The 14,626-nt window shown below is 40.8% G+C and overlaps 2 protein-coding genes across 3 annotated transcripts in view; both read right to left on the bottom strand.

Moving 5' to 3' along the window:
* Positions 1–921: 921 nt before the first annotated feature.
* On the bottom strand, positions 922–5,839 carry LOC128317155 (macrophage mannose receptor 1-like). The gene is made up of 3 exons (XM_053227753.1): positions 5,803–5,839; positions 1,569–1,997; positions 922–1,427 (listed from the first exon to the last, which is right to left on the bottom strand). The coding sequence occupies exons 1-3, from the start codon at positions 5,837–5,839 to the stop codon at positions 1,078–1,080; spliced, it is 816 nt and encodes a 271-aa protein (XP_053083728.1). The 3' UTR covers positions 922–1,077.
* Positions 5,840–9,065: 3,226 nt separating this feature from the next.
* Positions 9,066–14,626, bottom strand: part of LOC113543344 (period circadian protein homolog 2) — a 17,672-nt gene continuing 12,111 nt past the window's right edge. For both annotated transcript variants that reach the window (XM_034297762.2, XM_034297763.2), the window contains exons 19-23: positions 13,545–14,434; positions 13,225–13,375; positions 12,971–13,133; positions 12,310–12,460; positions 9,066–11,493 (exon numbers count right to left, since the gene is read on the bottom strand). In XM_034297762.2, the coding sequence (XP_034153653.2) occupies positions 11,338–11,493; positions 12,310–12,460; positions 12,971–13,133; positions 13,225–13,375; positions 13,545–14,434 (1,511 nt within the window). In that variant the 3' untranslated portion in view covers positions 9,066–11,337. The remainder of the gene's footprint in view (positions 11,494–12,309; positions 12,461–12,970; positions 13,134–13,224; positions 13,376–13,544; positions 14,435–14,626) is intronic.

The following is a 14,626-nucleotide window of genomic DNA, read 5'->3' as shown; positions in this document are numbered from 1 at the left end:
ATAGCAGTTTTTAAGTTTCAGTGTAAATTTTAAATATAAATCTAAAATGTTAAATCTAAATATTAAATATAAATAAAACTGAAGATCAACATTCACCACCGACCCCCCCACTATCTTCAAGATTTAAACATAAATCTTAAATGTTGAACTTAAATCTTTTATTCATACTCTAATTGACCCCGCTCTCTCACAGTGTGCATCATGGGAAAACAGCGCTGGTAGGGTTGCCAGGTTTACACCATACTGTGCTGGATTTGAACAATGATTTCAGATATTGAAAACAGAAAAAAATTCAAAACATATTGAGAAGTGGAGAGAGAGAAGTGGAGAGAGAGAAGGGGGGAATGGGGACAGAGGTGTGGAAAACAGGAAACTGATAGAAAATCATGAATTCTGTTGAAGTGTGGACACTAAAAACTTATTAAATTCTAGTTTTATGTCTAAATTTCCCTTTAATATGTAAAATATTATTCCTGACATTAAGGTAATGTTTTAAGCAGGTCTGAAGCAGTAGTTTCTCTTTGTCTTATTGGCATTTTTGGGTTTTTGGTTTTTGGATTTGTTCCTACAGTAGCTAGTGCAGGTCATGTCTAGATTAAACAGTAAGAATGTGTAATTATTAATCAGTAGTGTAATCGTACCATTTTACAGCACTACACACGAGCTCAAAGAAACACAAGAATCGGATATAAAACTAATTCTTAAAACTAAATGAAGTGAAGAAAGAGGAGTCACAGCTTTCTTCAAGAAAACACTACAATCCATTATTCTGCTCTTAAAGTGTGTAAAGTGATGAGATTAAAGAGGAGTCCCATCACTTCTGCAGCCTTCCTGCTTCTTTATGGCTTTTAATTATTATAAATGTTTATTAAAGCAGTTTTACATTAAAATTAAACAGTAATCCAGCGCTTTCTCCCAGCTCAGAGCCACATCACTCACATGGATGGAAGCTGATAGAGACAGAAAAACCCAAAAGGAGGAGGATGGTTTAGAGTGATATCAGAGACAGAGACTCACACCAGCTGTGTTCTAGTCATTATACAGAAGATTGCTGAGACGATTTTACTGTTTGGAAAGTCAACACTTACCGTAGCACAGAGTGTAGTAATAATTACTACTGCATGGCACTGAATACCATCTCCCTCGCCTCACTTGTACACAGTCGTATGGTGATGATGGCTGAGGATGACCGCTCGCCCAGTTTCTGTAGGTGGAGTTTCCTCCATCAGTCCACTGCCAGTCATCACGCAGCAGGCCGATCCAGAAGGACGTGCTGCTGTTTAACCCTTTAATCTTCACCTCTTCATTTTGCTGCTGATCTCTGATGCTGACCAGGTCAGTGTATTTCCCCCTGCAGTAACGCTGAGCTTCATACCAGGTCTTATTCTCACAGATTAGATGATAATTAGGAGTCTGAGAAGAAGCAGCTGTGGGGGTGAAAAAAAAATCTGTCAAAAACTGGCCTCTTATTTCTATATTTACAATGACAACACATTATATTAAACATAATGTATTTATTAAATATAGAAAAACATACATTAAAATATGCATTTTAAGTCAGAAGGTACCTTGTTCATAGCACATGAAATATCTCGTCCCTGTGCACTGAAGACTTTCCCATGAACCATCAGGTTTCATAGCAGTACAGCAGCTCGATGTCCCACAATCCCCTGTCAGATTTCTGAATGTTACAGGATCACCATTAGACCATTTCTCACTGAACTGACCGCGATAGAGACCGATCCATCCCTCATACATATAAGTCTTCATATTATACAGTTCAGTGTAACTGATATCTTTATCTTTTCTGAAGAAAATAGCCTTCACCACATTATACAGTTCAGTGTTGTCTTCATCAGAGTACAGAGTGACGAGATCGATGTAATTTTCTCTGCAAGCTGCCCGAGCCTCAGTCTGATTCACTGTAGCCGGTATGAGATGGAAGGTAGTGAGGCGGCTGTGGACTGGAGGAGAAAAGGCTGTGGAAGAAATTTCTCCTGTTAATGCAGCAGGACAGAGATGAAAGGAGGGAAATGTGATGTGGATGAACGGCTATGTGCTGTTTTCCATTCAGACTGAGAGACTGTTTGCAGCTCCAGAACAGCGGCCTGTTGGTGAAGCGACTCAGAAAAGTGGAAACACTGTGATGTGAACAGCTGGAGCTCTATACAGATGTGGAGCTTTATACAGATGTGTAACAGTGAATGTCAGGATGAAGTAAAGACTGAGTTTTCCACATGATCATGTGATTTTTCTTAAACTGATGATTATAGATTCATTGAAGTTGATGGCTGTAATCTGTCCTAACCTAGAGCAGCTTATTGCACGTGGACGATAAACAGTTAAAGGAAAAATCCACCCTGAATGATCTGCATTTTAATTTTCTGTACAGTCAGGTCCATAAATATTTGGATATTGACAAAGTTAATGCTAATTTAGCTGTCCACCACAATATATTGGAGTTAAAATTAAAAAATGAATAAGTGTAGACTTTCGGCTTTAATTTAAGGGAATTTCACATCATCAATAATCCAGTCACATCATCAATAAATACAAGAGATCCAGTTCTATTGACAGCCGTACACGCCCACAGACTAATGATGGCTTACTTCACTGGCAGTGACAGCTCTGTGGACTTCGTATTGAGAGTTAACAGCAACAGATTCCAAATGCAAATGCACTTGAAATCAACTCTAGACCTTTTATCTGCTTAACTGTAAGTGAAGTAATGAGGGAATAACACACACCTGGCCATGGAACAGCTGAGCAACCACTTGTCCAATTACTTTTGGTCCCTTAAAAAGTAGGAGACCATATAAGAGTGCTGTAATTCCTACACCGTTCACCCGACTTGAACATAGAAACTGTTAAATTAAAGATGAACGTCTGCACCTTGAGTCATATTTATTATTTAATTACAGCTCCATTATACTGTAGTGTAGACAGCTAAAATAACAGTAACTTTGCCAGTGTCCAAATATTTATGGACCTGTCTGTATATTTATAATTAACGTTTGATGTTCAACAGTGTACAAGATGTATTTTATAACTGAATTCTGAGCAATTTTAAAATGCGACATGTTGGTCTGCTTTCGCTTCAGTTGAAGGCAGGGGCGATTCCATGGCCCCATTCACACCTGGCATTAACACACATCCTGAGTGATCTGGTCAGAAGTGGACAGCGCTAAGTGCAGGTGTGAATGGGGTCCAACGGGTCTCAGAGACGCATCGTGAGATCCGATGACTCGAACCACTTTCGGAGGTGGACTGGGATGGATATGACTGCATAACATTTGCAATGTGAATGCAACAGCAGCACGGTGCATCCCAGACAGCAGTGAAGGACCAACTGATCGACAGTGTCATTGCCTTAGCTGGGAAATACATAATCATTGCGAGACTGTTTGAGAATCGGTCGAGTTCTCCACCTCTAGGCTAATGGATAAAGGCTTCACCTTAACAGCAGAGACAAAAGCAGCTTCTCCATTTGTTTATAAGTTTCATTCACAGACCACGTGCAACAGCCTGAGTGTGTCACCCACACGCTTAAATAGAGTAGTCCCAGGTGCAGCCATAACCGCATTGCAATATGGGTAATGTCGTTCTCATGGGACTACGCAATTACCGGAAGGAGGTATACGCCTCCCTCTGCCGGCACACGCAGGGGTTACATATTTTAAAATTGGATTTCTTCCCTATTTATTTATTTATATATAAATGAGGTCCTTCTGGAAGCTCGTCTCTGTCCTCAAAAGTGAACTCTGGCTAAACTCTCCTAACTCACTCAGCAGAGGCAGTTTATGATTTATTAATTCTGTCTTGTTGTAGTATTTAAATGCCACTCTGCTTGTTCAGTGTTACAGCAGCTCTTATTATCATATTCTAACTAAATCAGGTAGCTAGACACTTTAGTAATATTGTGTTTTGAGAGTTTCAGCTGAAATTAAACCACTGAAATGAACAGAAATCAGGTTTACCTGGAGAAAAAAAAAGATAATTAACTTTAAGGTGGAATTACGTCATACTCAGCTAGTGTGTCAGTAATATATAAATTATTTACTTAAAACCCGTTGAGACTTTAAGTATGTTAACAGGTAGGTTAGTGAAAGTTTTGTAATAATTTATTTTAATAATTTGTCAGCTATAAGAGCTCTGTATGTAATATAGAGGAGACAGAACTCACTTAGTTTTCTCATCTGCCATGTTCAGTGAGGTTTAATAACGAAATGCTGAAATAATCTGTCAGGATTAAAATCTGGACTTTAACGGAATTAGATCATTGACATTTAATTTTTCTTTAAATCAGTATAAAGTTGAAGAACATTCTGATTTTGTGGAAAAAAGACTGACACCCATGACTTCTTCCAGTCAGTAAATATCGCCATCTAGCGGCCACATTTAGTCACTGAGAGCAGTTATTTTATTCAGAGAGAAAAGCTTGAGCTTTATGAAAGAACTCTTCAGGTAAATGATGCAGTGTGTAATGCTGCTTGTCCTTTACACTGCTTTTATCAGATCTGCTAATTCAACTCATGTACATACGCCACAAACTCGTACACCAATTTCCTCACATCCATCACACAGTTTAATGACACACTTTTCTATAAACTCACTGATTCTCTACACAACAGTTTCTTCACTACAGTAAACCCACTGGGAGTGGAATATCAGCCGCATTAATGTCCTCCACACTGTTTACTTATTCAGAACAACTTCATTTATTTACACATCTCTCTCTCCATCACTGGACTTCTTTTAGAAACTGAGCTTTAATTTCATACGCCTCCTCAGATCCACTCTCAGAAATAAAGGAACCAAACTGCACTTTTCCTTGTTGCTGGGGTGGTACTATCAGGGTACATGCTTGTGTGTATCTTTATAGCCTACTTTAACATAATCTAATGTACAGAATCAGACATTAAGGACCAGTGATGTTCCTCTAAAGCAGGGATTTTCAATCTTATCCACAAAGAGCCTTCTTTCATTCCAGCCAAGCAGGAGCCACACGTGATTCCACTTGTATAATCAGGTCATTTTAGTCTCCAATCAGCTACCGATTGTGTCTCCAGTTTGGCTGGAATGAAAGCCTGCAGCCACACCAGGTCTTTGTGAATAAGATTGAAGACCCGTGAAACTTAAAACTTTACTCCACTAAAGATACACCACGTTCACTTTCTGAGCTAAAATCTATACACTAATGGTACAAAATATGTACCCTTCATGGTACCACCCTAGAGACACAAAAGTACAGCTGCACTTTGTCTCTGAACTCACACCCAGAATGCTCTGCTTTACCACCATGACTACCACACTGAGTTAACTTCATCTACATCTTAACTTCATCTACATCATTAACCAATAAATCACTGAGTTAACTTCATCTACATCATTAACCAATAAATCACTGAGTTAACTTCATCTACATCATTAACCAATAAATCACTGAGTTAACTTCATCTACATCATTAACCAATAAATCACTGCTCAACAGATCGAGTTTTTAAAAAATCAGCAGCAAGTTAGTAGATAAACTAGTTATATGATGAAAATATAATTATGTGTAAATAACATTTCTGCGCTCTTGTGGAGTTTAGAATAAACAGAACCTCGTAGCGTTTGTGAAAGAGTCCAAAATCTGTCCAATTTTTAATTAATCACACTAATTCCAGTAGATAAAGTTGAAATGAAAGCGATTATGCTTTTGAGAAAACGCAGGCAATTACTCATCTGTAATAGCACATACTAATGAAGTGTAAAGCTGTAAATGTATTTAAAAATGATTAATTAGGACTTAATTTTTACCTGAGAGCAGGAGGAGCAGGACTGACACGGTTACCATGGTGATGCCCTGTGGGTTTAAAATCCAGCATCAGCTGAAAAAGGAACAAAACTGCAATACTATCATCATAATACTACTACTACTACTACTACTAATAATAATACTACTAATAATAATAATGATGATGAAAGTAAACATGACTTGCGCCCAGAGGAAGGGCTTTTTGTCAGAGAGCAGCTCTCTGTGTGGTGTGAAGTGGAAATGATAAAAGCAGCGCGTGAATTTGCCAATAACTAATCAGTGATATGAGAAAGTGATCAGGTGAACAGATCCAGGTAAAGTGCTGCAGTCTTACCTGATGAGGTGCTCGCTGCTGAATGGAGTCTTAATGTTCAGATCAAACCCCTTTAACATCCACATCATCACGTGATGCTGACATGCAAATCGATTAAAAAAACCTGTACATCCTCCGTAAAGCAGTGTTTTAATTAAAACATTTTCCTCAATCAAATGAAAATCCTGAAAATATGCAAATATTGGAATCAAAAACTAAATGCAGATTTTATTATTAGTTTATTGTTGTTATTATTTAACATGAACATGTCAGCATTTGGGTGAAATAATAGCAGCAATAAGGGATGATGTGTCCATCATAGGCAAATGTTGCTCCAGGGAAAAACACAGATAAAAACAGAAACACAGATAAAACAGAAACACAGATAAAAACACAGATAAAACAAAAACATTCAGTGAATTTGCATCAGGGAAGCATGAGTGTGACCCACAAAGAGAAACTGTTTTCTATCTTACTGTATCACATGTCAATACAGTAACAACAGGCAGTGCATCTACTGACAGTTTCAGTGTTTTAATTATTGAAATTTAGTCATTTTAGTATTAAAGAAAGACAAGACTTCAGAGACGGATAATAAAGACCTTTTCACACCAAAACCATGTGGAAAGTGAGCAGGCTTAGAAGTGGGCTTAGAGTGTAAGATGATATCCAGGAGAGTTCAAATAAACCTTATTATACACTTCTACACGCTGAAGTTATCTGGTGTGCTGAAAAACAGGAGGTAGGATTTGTCGAGCCTGAGAAAGTCCCTGATAAAGCAGGTAAAAGTAATAAAGTTATAAAGGTGTAACACACAGCATAAACACACACACACAACACACTGCAGATGGAGTCAACTGACTGCCGTTTTAAAAGATAGAAGCATAATGCAAACAAGGTTTTAAAAGCAGGACTAGTGTTCCATGTTTAGCATTTGCATGTCACCATTAGGAGTGAAGGGAGAGGGAAGAGTGTTCAAGAGGAATTCTTACACGGATGTTGCTGTGGACAAAAATAAAGCATAAAGGACACAGAAACCCTCCACAGGTTGTGCATTATGAAAATGAGAGCATAATCAGCACAAACAAACGGGTGTCTAACTGTAGCACAGAGGAACAAAAGAGAGTCCAGAGTATTAATATCATACGCACATTATAATAAAACTTCTGTAATGATGTGAATGATTTCATTAATAATTTAATTGATATGCAATAAACTTGTCAGGCCACTATAACAGAGTTTGTGCTTCATGTTTGTCAGGATAAACAATAAGTGCTGTTATTTACAAATACACATTAAATCCTGTCCTTCATCCCCCTACATGACTAAACATTTGAGGAAAAAAAGAAGAAATATGAAATTATTAGCACGATTATGAGGAAATCATCCATGTTCTGGTGAAACTGAACCTCAGCTAAAGTTCAGGCTTGTGTTTAATTGTCAGTTATTGCATGACACTGTGATAACTGAGCTGTTATTAAACAGGCTGACAGAAGCAGCACAGCAGTGATGACTTCTTACTGTAATAATAATGACTTAAAGTGGAACCTGATCACTTCTTATCTCTGACCTACTGCATTAAACGCAGCTTTCACAGCACTGATCACAAGCACTGGCATCAAACTCGAAATAAAGTTCTCTAAAGTAAGATATATTTCGAGAGTAGAGTGTACTCATTTCTTTAAAAAAAAATAAAAATAAAAAAAAGATGAAAAAAAAAAGGCCTATAGAACAAGTGACTGGAGACTGGTTCAGTGTTGAATCGCTTGAAACGACACCTACTGGTCAAAGCGTGGAACTGCATCAGGAAAAAAAACGAAAAAAGTCACTTAAGGCTCAAACAATTGTAGATTTCTCCCAGAGATCTTTATTTAAGGCCAGTGTGTACATACTTATATACCATATTTAGTTGTATAGGAAATTGATATTTGTGTGAATGCAGTTTTATGGTAATTCCTGGTGAAACATCCATCATTTTTTGAGTCTTTTTTGTAGGAGCACTTTTTACAGCTGATTTAAGCTCAGTGTTGTCATGTGACACAGGGTCACTCTGCTGCTGAATCCTTCAAATTCTGATGTTTTTTTTTTTTTTTTAATTGAAATCACAAATTTTGTCACTTGGTATTTAGTGACAATGTGCAAAAAAATATCTTTCTTGTAGAAATTTTCACGATAAATCATAATATTCATGTTTACTAACAAAGTGTTAATAAAAGCAGCGAAACACTGTTTTCAATGTTTGTATTTTAAAATAATGTCATGAAAAGGACACGAATGAAAAAGATCTCATGTGTGCTTTTTCTCCCCTGCATTTAAAACACAATATAATATTTTCACTTTTACAAAAACCTAGTTTACTGTTTGAACACTGTTTAGATGTTCATGATATTTAGGGTTAGAATGATGATAAAATAATTCTGTCTTCATTTCACCTTCAAAACATTACAGAACAATACAGACTTATTAATATGTTAATTTAATTTAATACTAATTCTACAATTCTAATGCAGTTTTAAAGGAATCAGTCAGCCGTAATATGTGGCGTTTATTTTTTGATCAGTGAAAAATTACATGGAAAAACTGATGTATGGATAAATTATGAAGTTATTTGCAGTGTATGTAATAATTATTTTCCTCTCCCTTCTGTGTAGTGCACTAGACAACGCTGAATGTTTTTTGTTGTTTGTTTTTTCTGCTCTGTGTGTAATCAGGGTTTGACTTTCTGGCCTGGTGTAAATTTCTCCGCCTCCTAGTGGTCACTCAGCGTAACGACACTTTTTACTTTTTACAAATATGAATAAATCTAACAAAACCTGTCTTAAGCAGGCCACTAAATATTTACTATAATAAAAAATACACAAAAGACCAAGAAATGTTTTTCCGCACTCAGTGGTGTGATTGCGTCTCAGGTTTTGTTTGTTATATTCTCACAGGAATGAAAGAGACACAGAGGGTTTTCATGTTCACTTTCCCAGTTTATTACTCATTTTATAAAACAAACTGCAACAGAACTCCAGAGTGAAAATAAAGTGTGTAACAGCGACAGTCTCCGTTTCACCGCGAGCACAGAGACATGAAACAGTCGTAAAAAGAGAGAGATGTCCATTTGGTCCATTTACGCCTCGGCCGTAATGGCAGACTGATTTCAGTGCTAGCTGACATTAGCGTGTTGCTAACAGCTACAGTTAACAGTTAAAGTCTGAACAAAGAAGCACACATGAAACTCTCCTGCTGTCACCGGTTGCCATGGCAGTGCTGTCCGTTATCTTCTAAGCCCCGCCCTTTGTGTTCATGATGGAACAGGTGAGTGCAGAAAGTTTCCACGCTTCATTTAGTTTTCTTACTGCACGACATTTGCTCGTGTTTCTCAGAGTAAACAAAGTACGAAAGTTTGCGATTTGAGACAATTTACCCAGAATGCATTGCAATCTGACAATTTTGCTAGCTAGCATGTTGATATAGCTGTTTGTCCTATGTTTGGATTGTGATTGGTCAGAAGGTGTTGATTAGTTTTCTATAACAGCAGCTCTGACAGTAGTGCAGGTTTATATTAATGCGCTCGTTCTAATACATTATCGTTTCCATAGTAACAGATCATTCACAGAGGCGTGTACAGCGACGCTCCACTGATAATAAACGGGTTAAAAATGTGGAAGTTTTCTGTAACGTTTATGGAAGGAGTCTCCAGTGTCAGCGGTTTGTAACAGTCAGAGGTAAAGCTGTAACTATAAGTTTTCCGACATCTTCAGGACAGAGGAGTTTACGCTTCTTTGCGGTTTCTCGGGAACACGCGTAACAAGCTGCGTTTTTTTTTTGTTGAGAGAATAAAGAGAAGCTGGTGAGGGAACCAGTGTTTATAGCTGCTATAACGTAAGTGAGAATGTGGATGTTCCACAAGATTAAATGTAACTATAAACAGATAAAAAGTATGACGTTCTTTAGTAAATAAAAAAAATTGTTGTTGGTATTTTGCTGTGGTGTAAGAGGAATAAAACACTTGAGGGACGTGCTGTTAGAGGAAAATAATCAGCTTCAGAGTGGCAAGAGGAGGTTTTAGGTCTGGAGACGAGTTTAAAAACAGACAGCTGAAAAACACTAAGTGCTTTCTGTGGAGCTGGAAGCTGATTGGCTGATTTTAGCTGTTTGTCTCCATGTAGAGAGCTGTAACTGGAGTGTGTTTATCTATCAGTGTGTAGAGTATATAAACACACACACACACACACACACACAGACCCTACAGGGACACATCTTCTGTACTTCACACATTACTCACAGGTTACAATAATCAAACTAAAACTACATCTACTTTGTAAAAATATCTCATTTTTGATTCAAGTAAGAAACGAAGAAGAAAACTGTTCACAGTGGCGTAAGAGGTTCTGATGGTTGTTCTCCGCACACATTTCAGACGAAAATAAACCCGAATTAGCAAAACAAATAATAAACAGTCACGTGACTTGAATAAAACAGTGCAGAGATCACGCTCTGTCGTTTATTATTCATCCTTTACACCACAAAACACACAGGAAGTAACAGAAACGATCGTCAGCTCCATCAACACAACCAGCGAGTCGCCAATAGCAGCACAGAGTTTAAATAAATAAACAGACTAACTTAGTCCCCGAATGAAGCTAACAATAAACACAAATATAAAAAATACCAACAAAAATACTCGAGGAATATGTAATAAAAAAACATGACGAAAAAATAAAGACCTAAACCAGACGAAAAATAGCAAAACAGTAAGTTATAAAGTTACATAAATAAAATGATTAACGTTAACTAAAGATAACCAGAAGACTTTATTCATCATAGTTTTGTTTGAAAAATGAGAAAGTATTTCCTGGTCCTGTGTGTAAATGTGGGAGTTTTGTGGTGTGAATAATAAACACAGCTTATAGTTTATACAGTCTGCACCATTTTACTCAAATCCTCTTCACATTTATTAAAAAAATTACATTTAATTCTATTGTTTTATGTCACAGCATTTCTGACAAAACTGTTTTCACTCCTCGTATCACAGTGTGCTAGTGTTAATGATCTGATCTGCAAGTTCAGGAGTGTGACACACACACACACACACACACACACACACACACAGGTAAAGGTAAAATGAGGTTATCTGGCATTAAAAAAAAAGTCTAGATAGTGTGTGTGTGTGTGTTGAGCTGGAAGATCCCATTGTCTGAAAGCATGCTACGTTTTTACGTTTTTTTGGGAGTTGCTACGAAACACAGTCTAAGCCTCGATGCTCCTCCTCTTCCTGTACGTGAGACACGCCCTCTTCTGGTACCACCTCTCCTCCCAGAATGCCGAGGTCCATTTCAGGCAGTTCGTCTTCTAACAGAGCGCCGGCGTCGTTCTCGCAGTAAAGACACTCCTACACACACACACACACACACACACACACACACACAAGATTGCATTATCTATCTTTATTAGTTTATTCTTCACTTGGGTGTGATCATGCCTCCTCTACTGAGACTGACAGGTACAGAGGCCACGCCTCCTCTACTGAGACTGACAGGTACAGAGGCCACGCCTCCTCTACTGAGACCGACAGGTACACAGGCCACGCCTCCTCTACTGAGACCTACAGGTACAGAGGCCACGCCTCCTCTACTGAGACCTACAGGTACAGAGGCCATGCCTCCTCTACTGAGACTGACAGGTACAGAGGCCACGCCTCCTCTACTGAGACCTACAGGTACAGAGGCCACGCCTCCTCTACTGAGACCTACGGGTACAGAGGCCACGCCTCCTCTACTGAGACCGACAGGTACAGAGGCCACGCCTCCTCTACTGAGACTGACGGGTACAGAGGCCACGCCTCCTCTACTGAGACTGACGGGTACAGAGGCCATGCCTCCTCTACTGAGACTGACGGGTACAGAGGCCATGCCTCCTCTACTGAGACTGACGGGTACAGAGGCCACGCCTCCTCTACTGAGACCTACAGGTACAGAGGCCACGCCTCCTCTACTGAGACTGACAGGTACAGAGGCCACGCCTCCTCTACTGAGACTGAAGCAGCGAAGCCACACCCCCTTCACTAGCACTATTACGGTAATGCAAATTGCATTATCATTTATACAATAATACGTTTTATACATACCCCCCCCCCCCCCCCCCCCACACACACACACACAGAGACACACACAGACACACACTGACACACACTGACACACACACACACCTTGACGCTGATGGCTTTAGGTAAACCCCCTCGTCTCATCCACGGGTGCTGCTCTATGAGCTCTCGCCTCTGATCTGAAGTGAAACGTGGCTGATTCTTCTGCAGCTGCCGCAAACGCTCCCGATCCTCCCGCAACACCTTCTCCATGTCCCTACACACACACACACACACACACACACACGCACACGCGCACACACACGCACACACACGCACACAGACACGCACACACACACGCACACACACAGAGTGAAGAACAGTTCAGGGTCGTTCCATAGACACACATAATTCATACTTATTGTCTGAAACTGTTTTTCCACACACACACTCACACACATATACTCTCTCACACACACACTCACACACATATACTCACACACACACAATCACATTCACACACACACTCACACACATAAACTCACACACACATAATCACATTCACACACACTCTCTCAGACACACATACTCTCTCACACATGCAGACTCACACGCACACATATAATCACACACGGACACATGCACTCACACGCTGTCTCACACACTCACGCACACACACACTCACGCACACTCACACGCTGTCTCACACACTCACGCACACACACACTCACGCACATCGGATTTGCTAGCTTTGTTACGGTGCCACTGGCTGAGAGATGTCACTCACCGTGACGGCACCTGGTAAGTCATCATGACCTTCTCATCGGTGTCGGCCATGAGCAGCCACAGAGGATCCTGGAGGACATATTTGAAGTTTTGTCCATCTTCTTTCCTCTTCTGCTTGTGCTCGTGCTCAGAAGAATCCACGCTCCCGAAATATTTACTGCTCCCTGTATTGGTGATAACAGGAGGATTATGGGTAATGTCTTGCTTCTAATAGAAATAATGTGAACTGTTTATTTAGAGCTAGTGCGCGCTCACCTGTGCCGCTGTTGGAGGTGTTGCAGCCGTTGGAGGCGGAGCCTGTGGACGCGGACGTTGCCGATCCCGAGTCCTCCTGCATCAGCAGCTCCATCAGCTCACTGGACGAGGAGAGGGCGTCACTCGGAGGTCCGTCTTCAACACAACATGGCTACAACGACGCATAATAACACAATAATTCTCTCTCTCTCTCTAACACACACACACACACAAAATGTTTTCCATAAACACACACACACACACACACATACACACACATACACACACATACACACACACACAGCCCGTGCAGAGATCTACAGGATGCGGGTGAGACAGACCTCCACTGCTTGTGTAGCGGTGCTGCTGCTTTTCTCCTGCGCCACGCTGCAGTTCCCCCGGGATCCTGACGGTGGCGCTGTGCTGTGCGAATCCGCTTTGTCCTCCAGCTGCAGCAGGTCCAGCTGTAACGGAGAGCTGCAGTGAGAGCCGAACAGCGGCGGAGAGCGAGACGGAGGAGACGAGGAAGGGACCTCAGCTGATTCGGGAACAGGAAGCCTGGGGTCAGAGGTCATCTGGTACGGGAGCGGTGTCTGTGGAGTGAACTGCATCTGGGTGAATGGAGCTTGGGGTTGAAAGGGATTCTGGGTAACGTAGATGTGTTGGGGTGTAAACGGTTGCTGGATGGTGTAGGCTTGTTGAGGCTGCAAAGGCTGCTGGGTAGTGAAGTTTGGCTGTGTTTGCTGAGGTTGCAAGGGATTCTGGGGGTTGTAGTTCGGCTGCTGAGTGCTGACACCCGGCTGCTGCTCCGGGTAGAAAGGTGGGCGTGCCGGCATGCCAAGCTGAGGGAACATATAACTGGGTAAAACAAACGCCACCACCGGTGTGACCATCGGGGCTGGGAACTGAGGAGCAGTGGGCGGAGCCTGAGCGGTTGCGGCATCTGACCCGCGGTCGCCAGCAGGGGGCAGTGTAGTGGGGTAAAAATTGTACCCGGGAACCATGGCAGGGTACGGCACTGAGAACGCAGACTGAGACGCCTCCGATGGCGACCATGACGTCTGGTTCAGTCCCTGAAGGGGTGGGCGGAGCCTGTGCTGAGAGACGGCGCTGTCCGAGGATTCGGGTTTTCTTATCCGGGGTTTCTTTGACTTTCTGGTTCGACTGCTCCTTTTAGCGGTCGGTTCTGCCCCGGACGTGCCGGGTTTGGCTGGAGGAGCAGCAGAGGGCGCTGAGAGACAGGAAGCAACAATAGAAAAAAAAGAGAACAAATAAACTGTCAAAGGACGTTATACTTTAGAGATGAAGTTTGTAGGACGGTAAACAGATGCCTATCAGGCTTATGTGACTCTTTGCTATATGACTCCCTTTGCTCTATAACTAGTTTGCAATGATTCCCCTGCTATATGACTCCTTTGTAATA

This window comes from Pangasianodon hypophthalmus, chromosome 21, assembly GCF_027358585.1.
Source record: "Pangasianodon hypophthalmus isolate fPanHyp1 chromosome 21, fPanHyp1.pri, whole genome shotgun sequence".
Taxonomy (NCBI): Eukaryota; Metazoa; Chordata; class Actinopteri; order Siluriformes; family Pangasiidae; genus Pangasianodon; species Pangasianodon hypophthalmus.
Note: the sequence above shows the minus strand (reverse complement) of the source record. Positions and strands in the feature narration are given on the sequence as shown.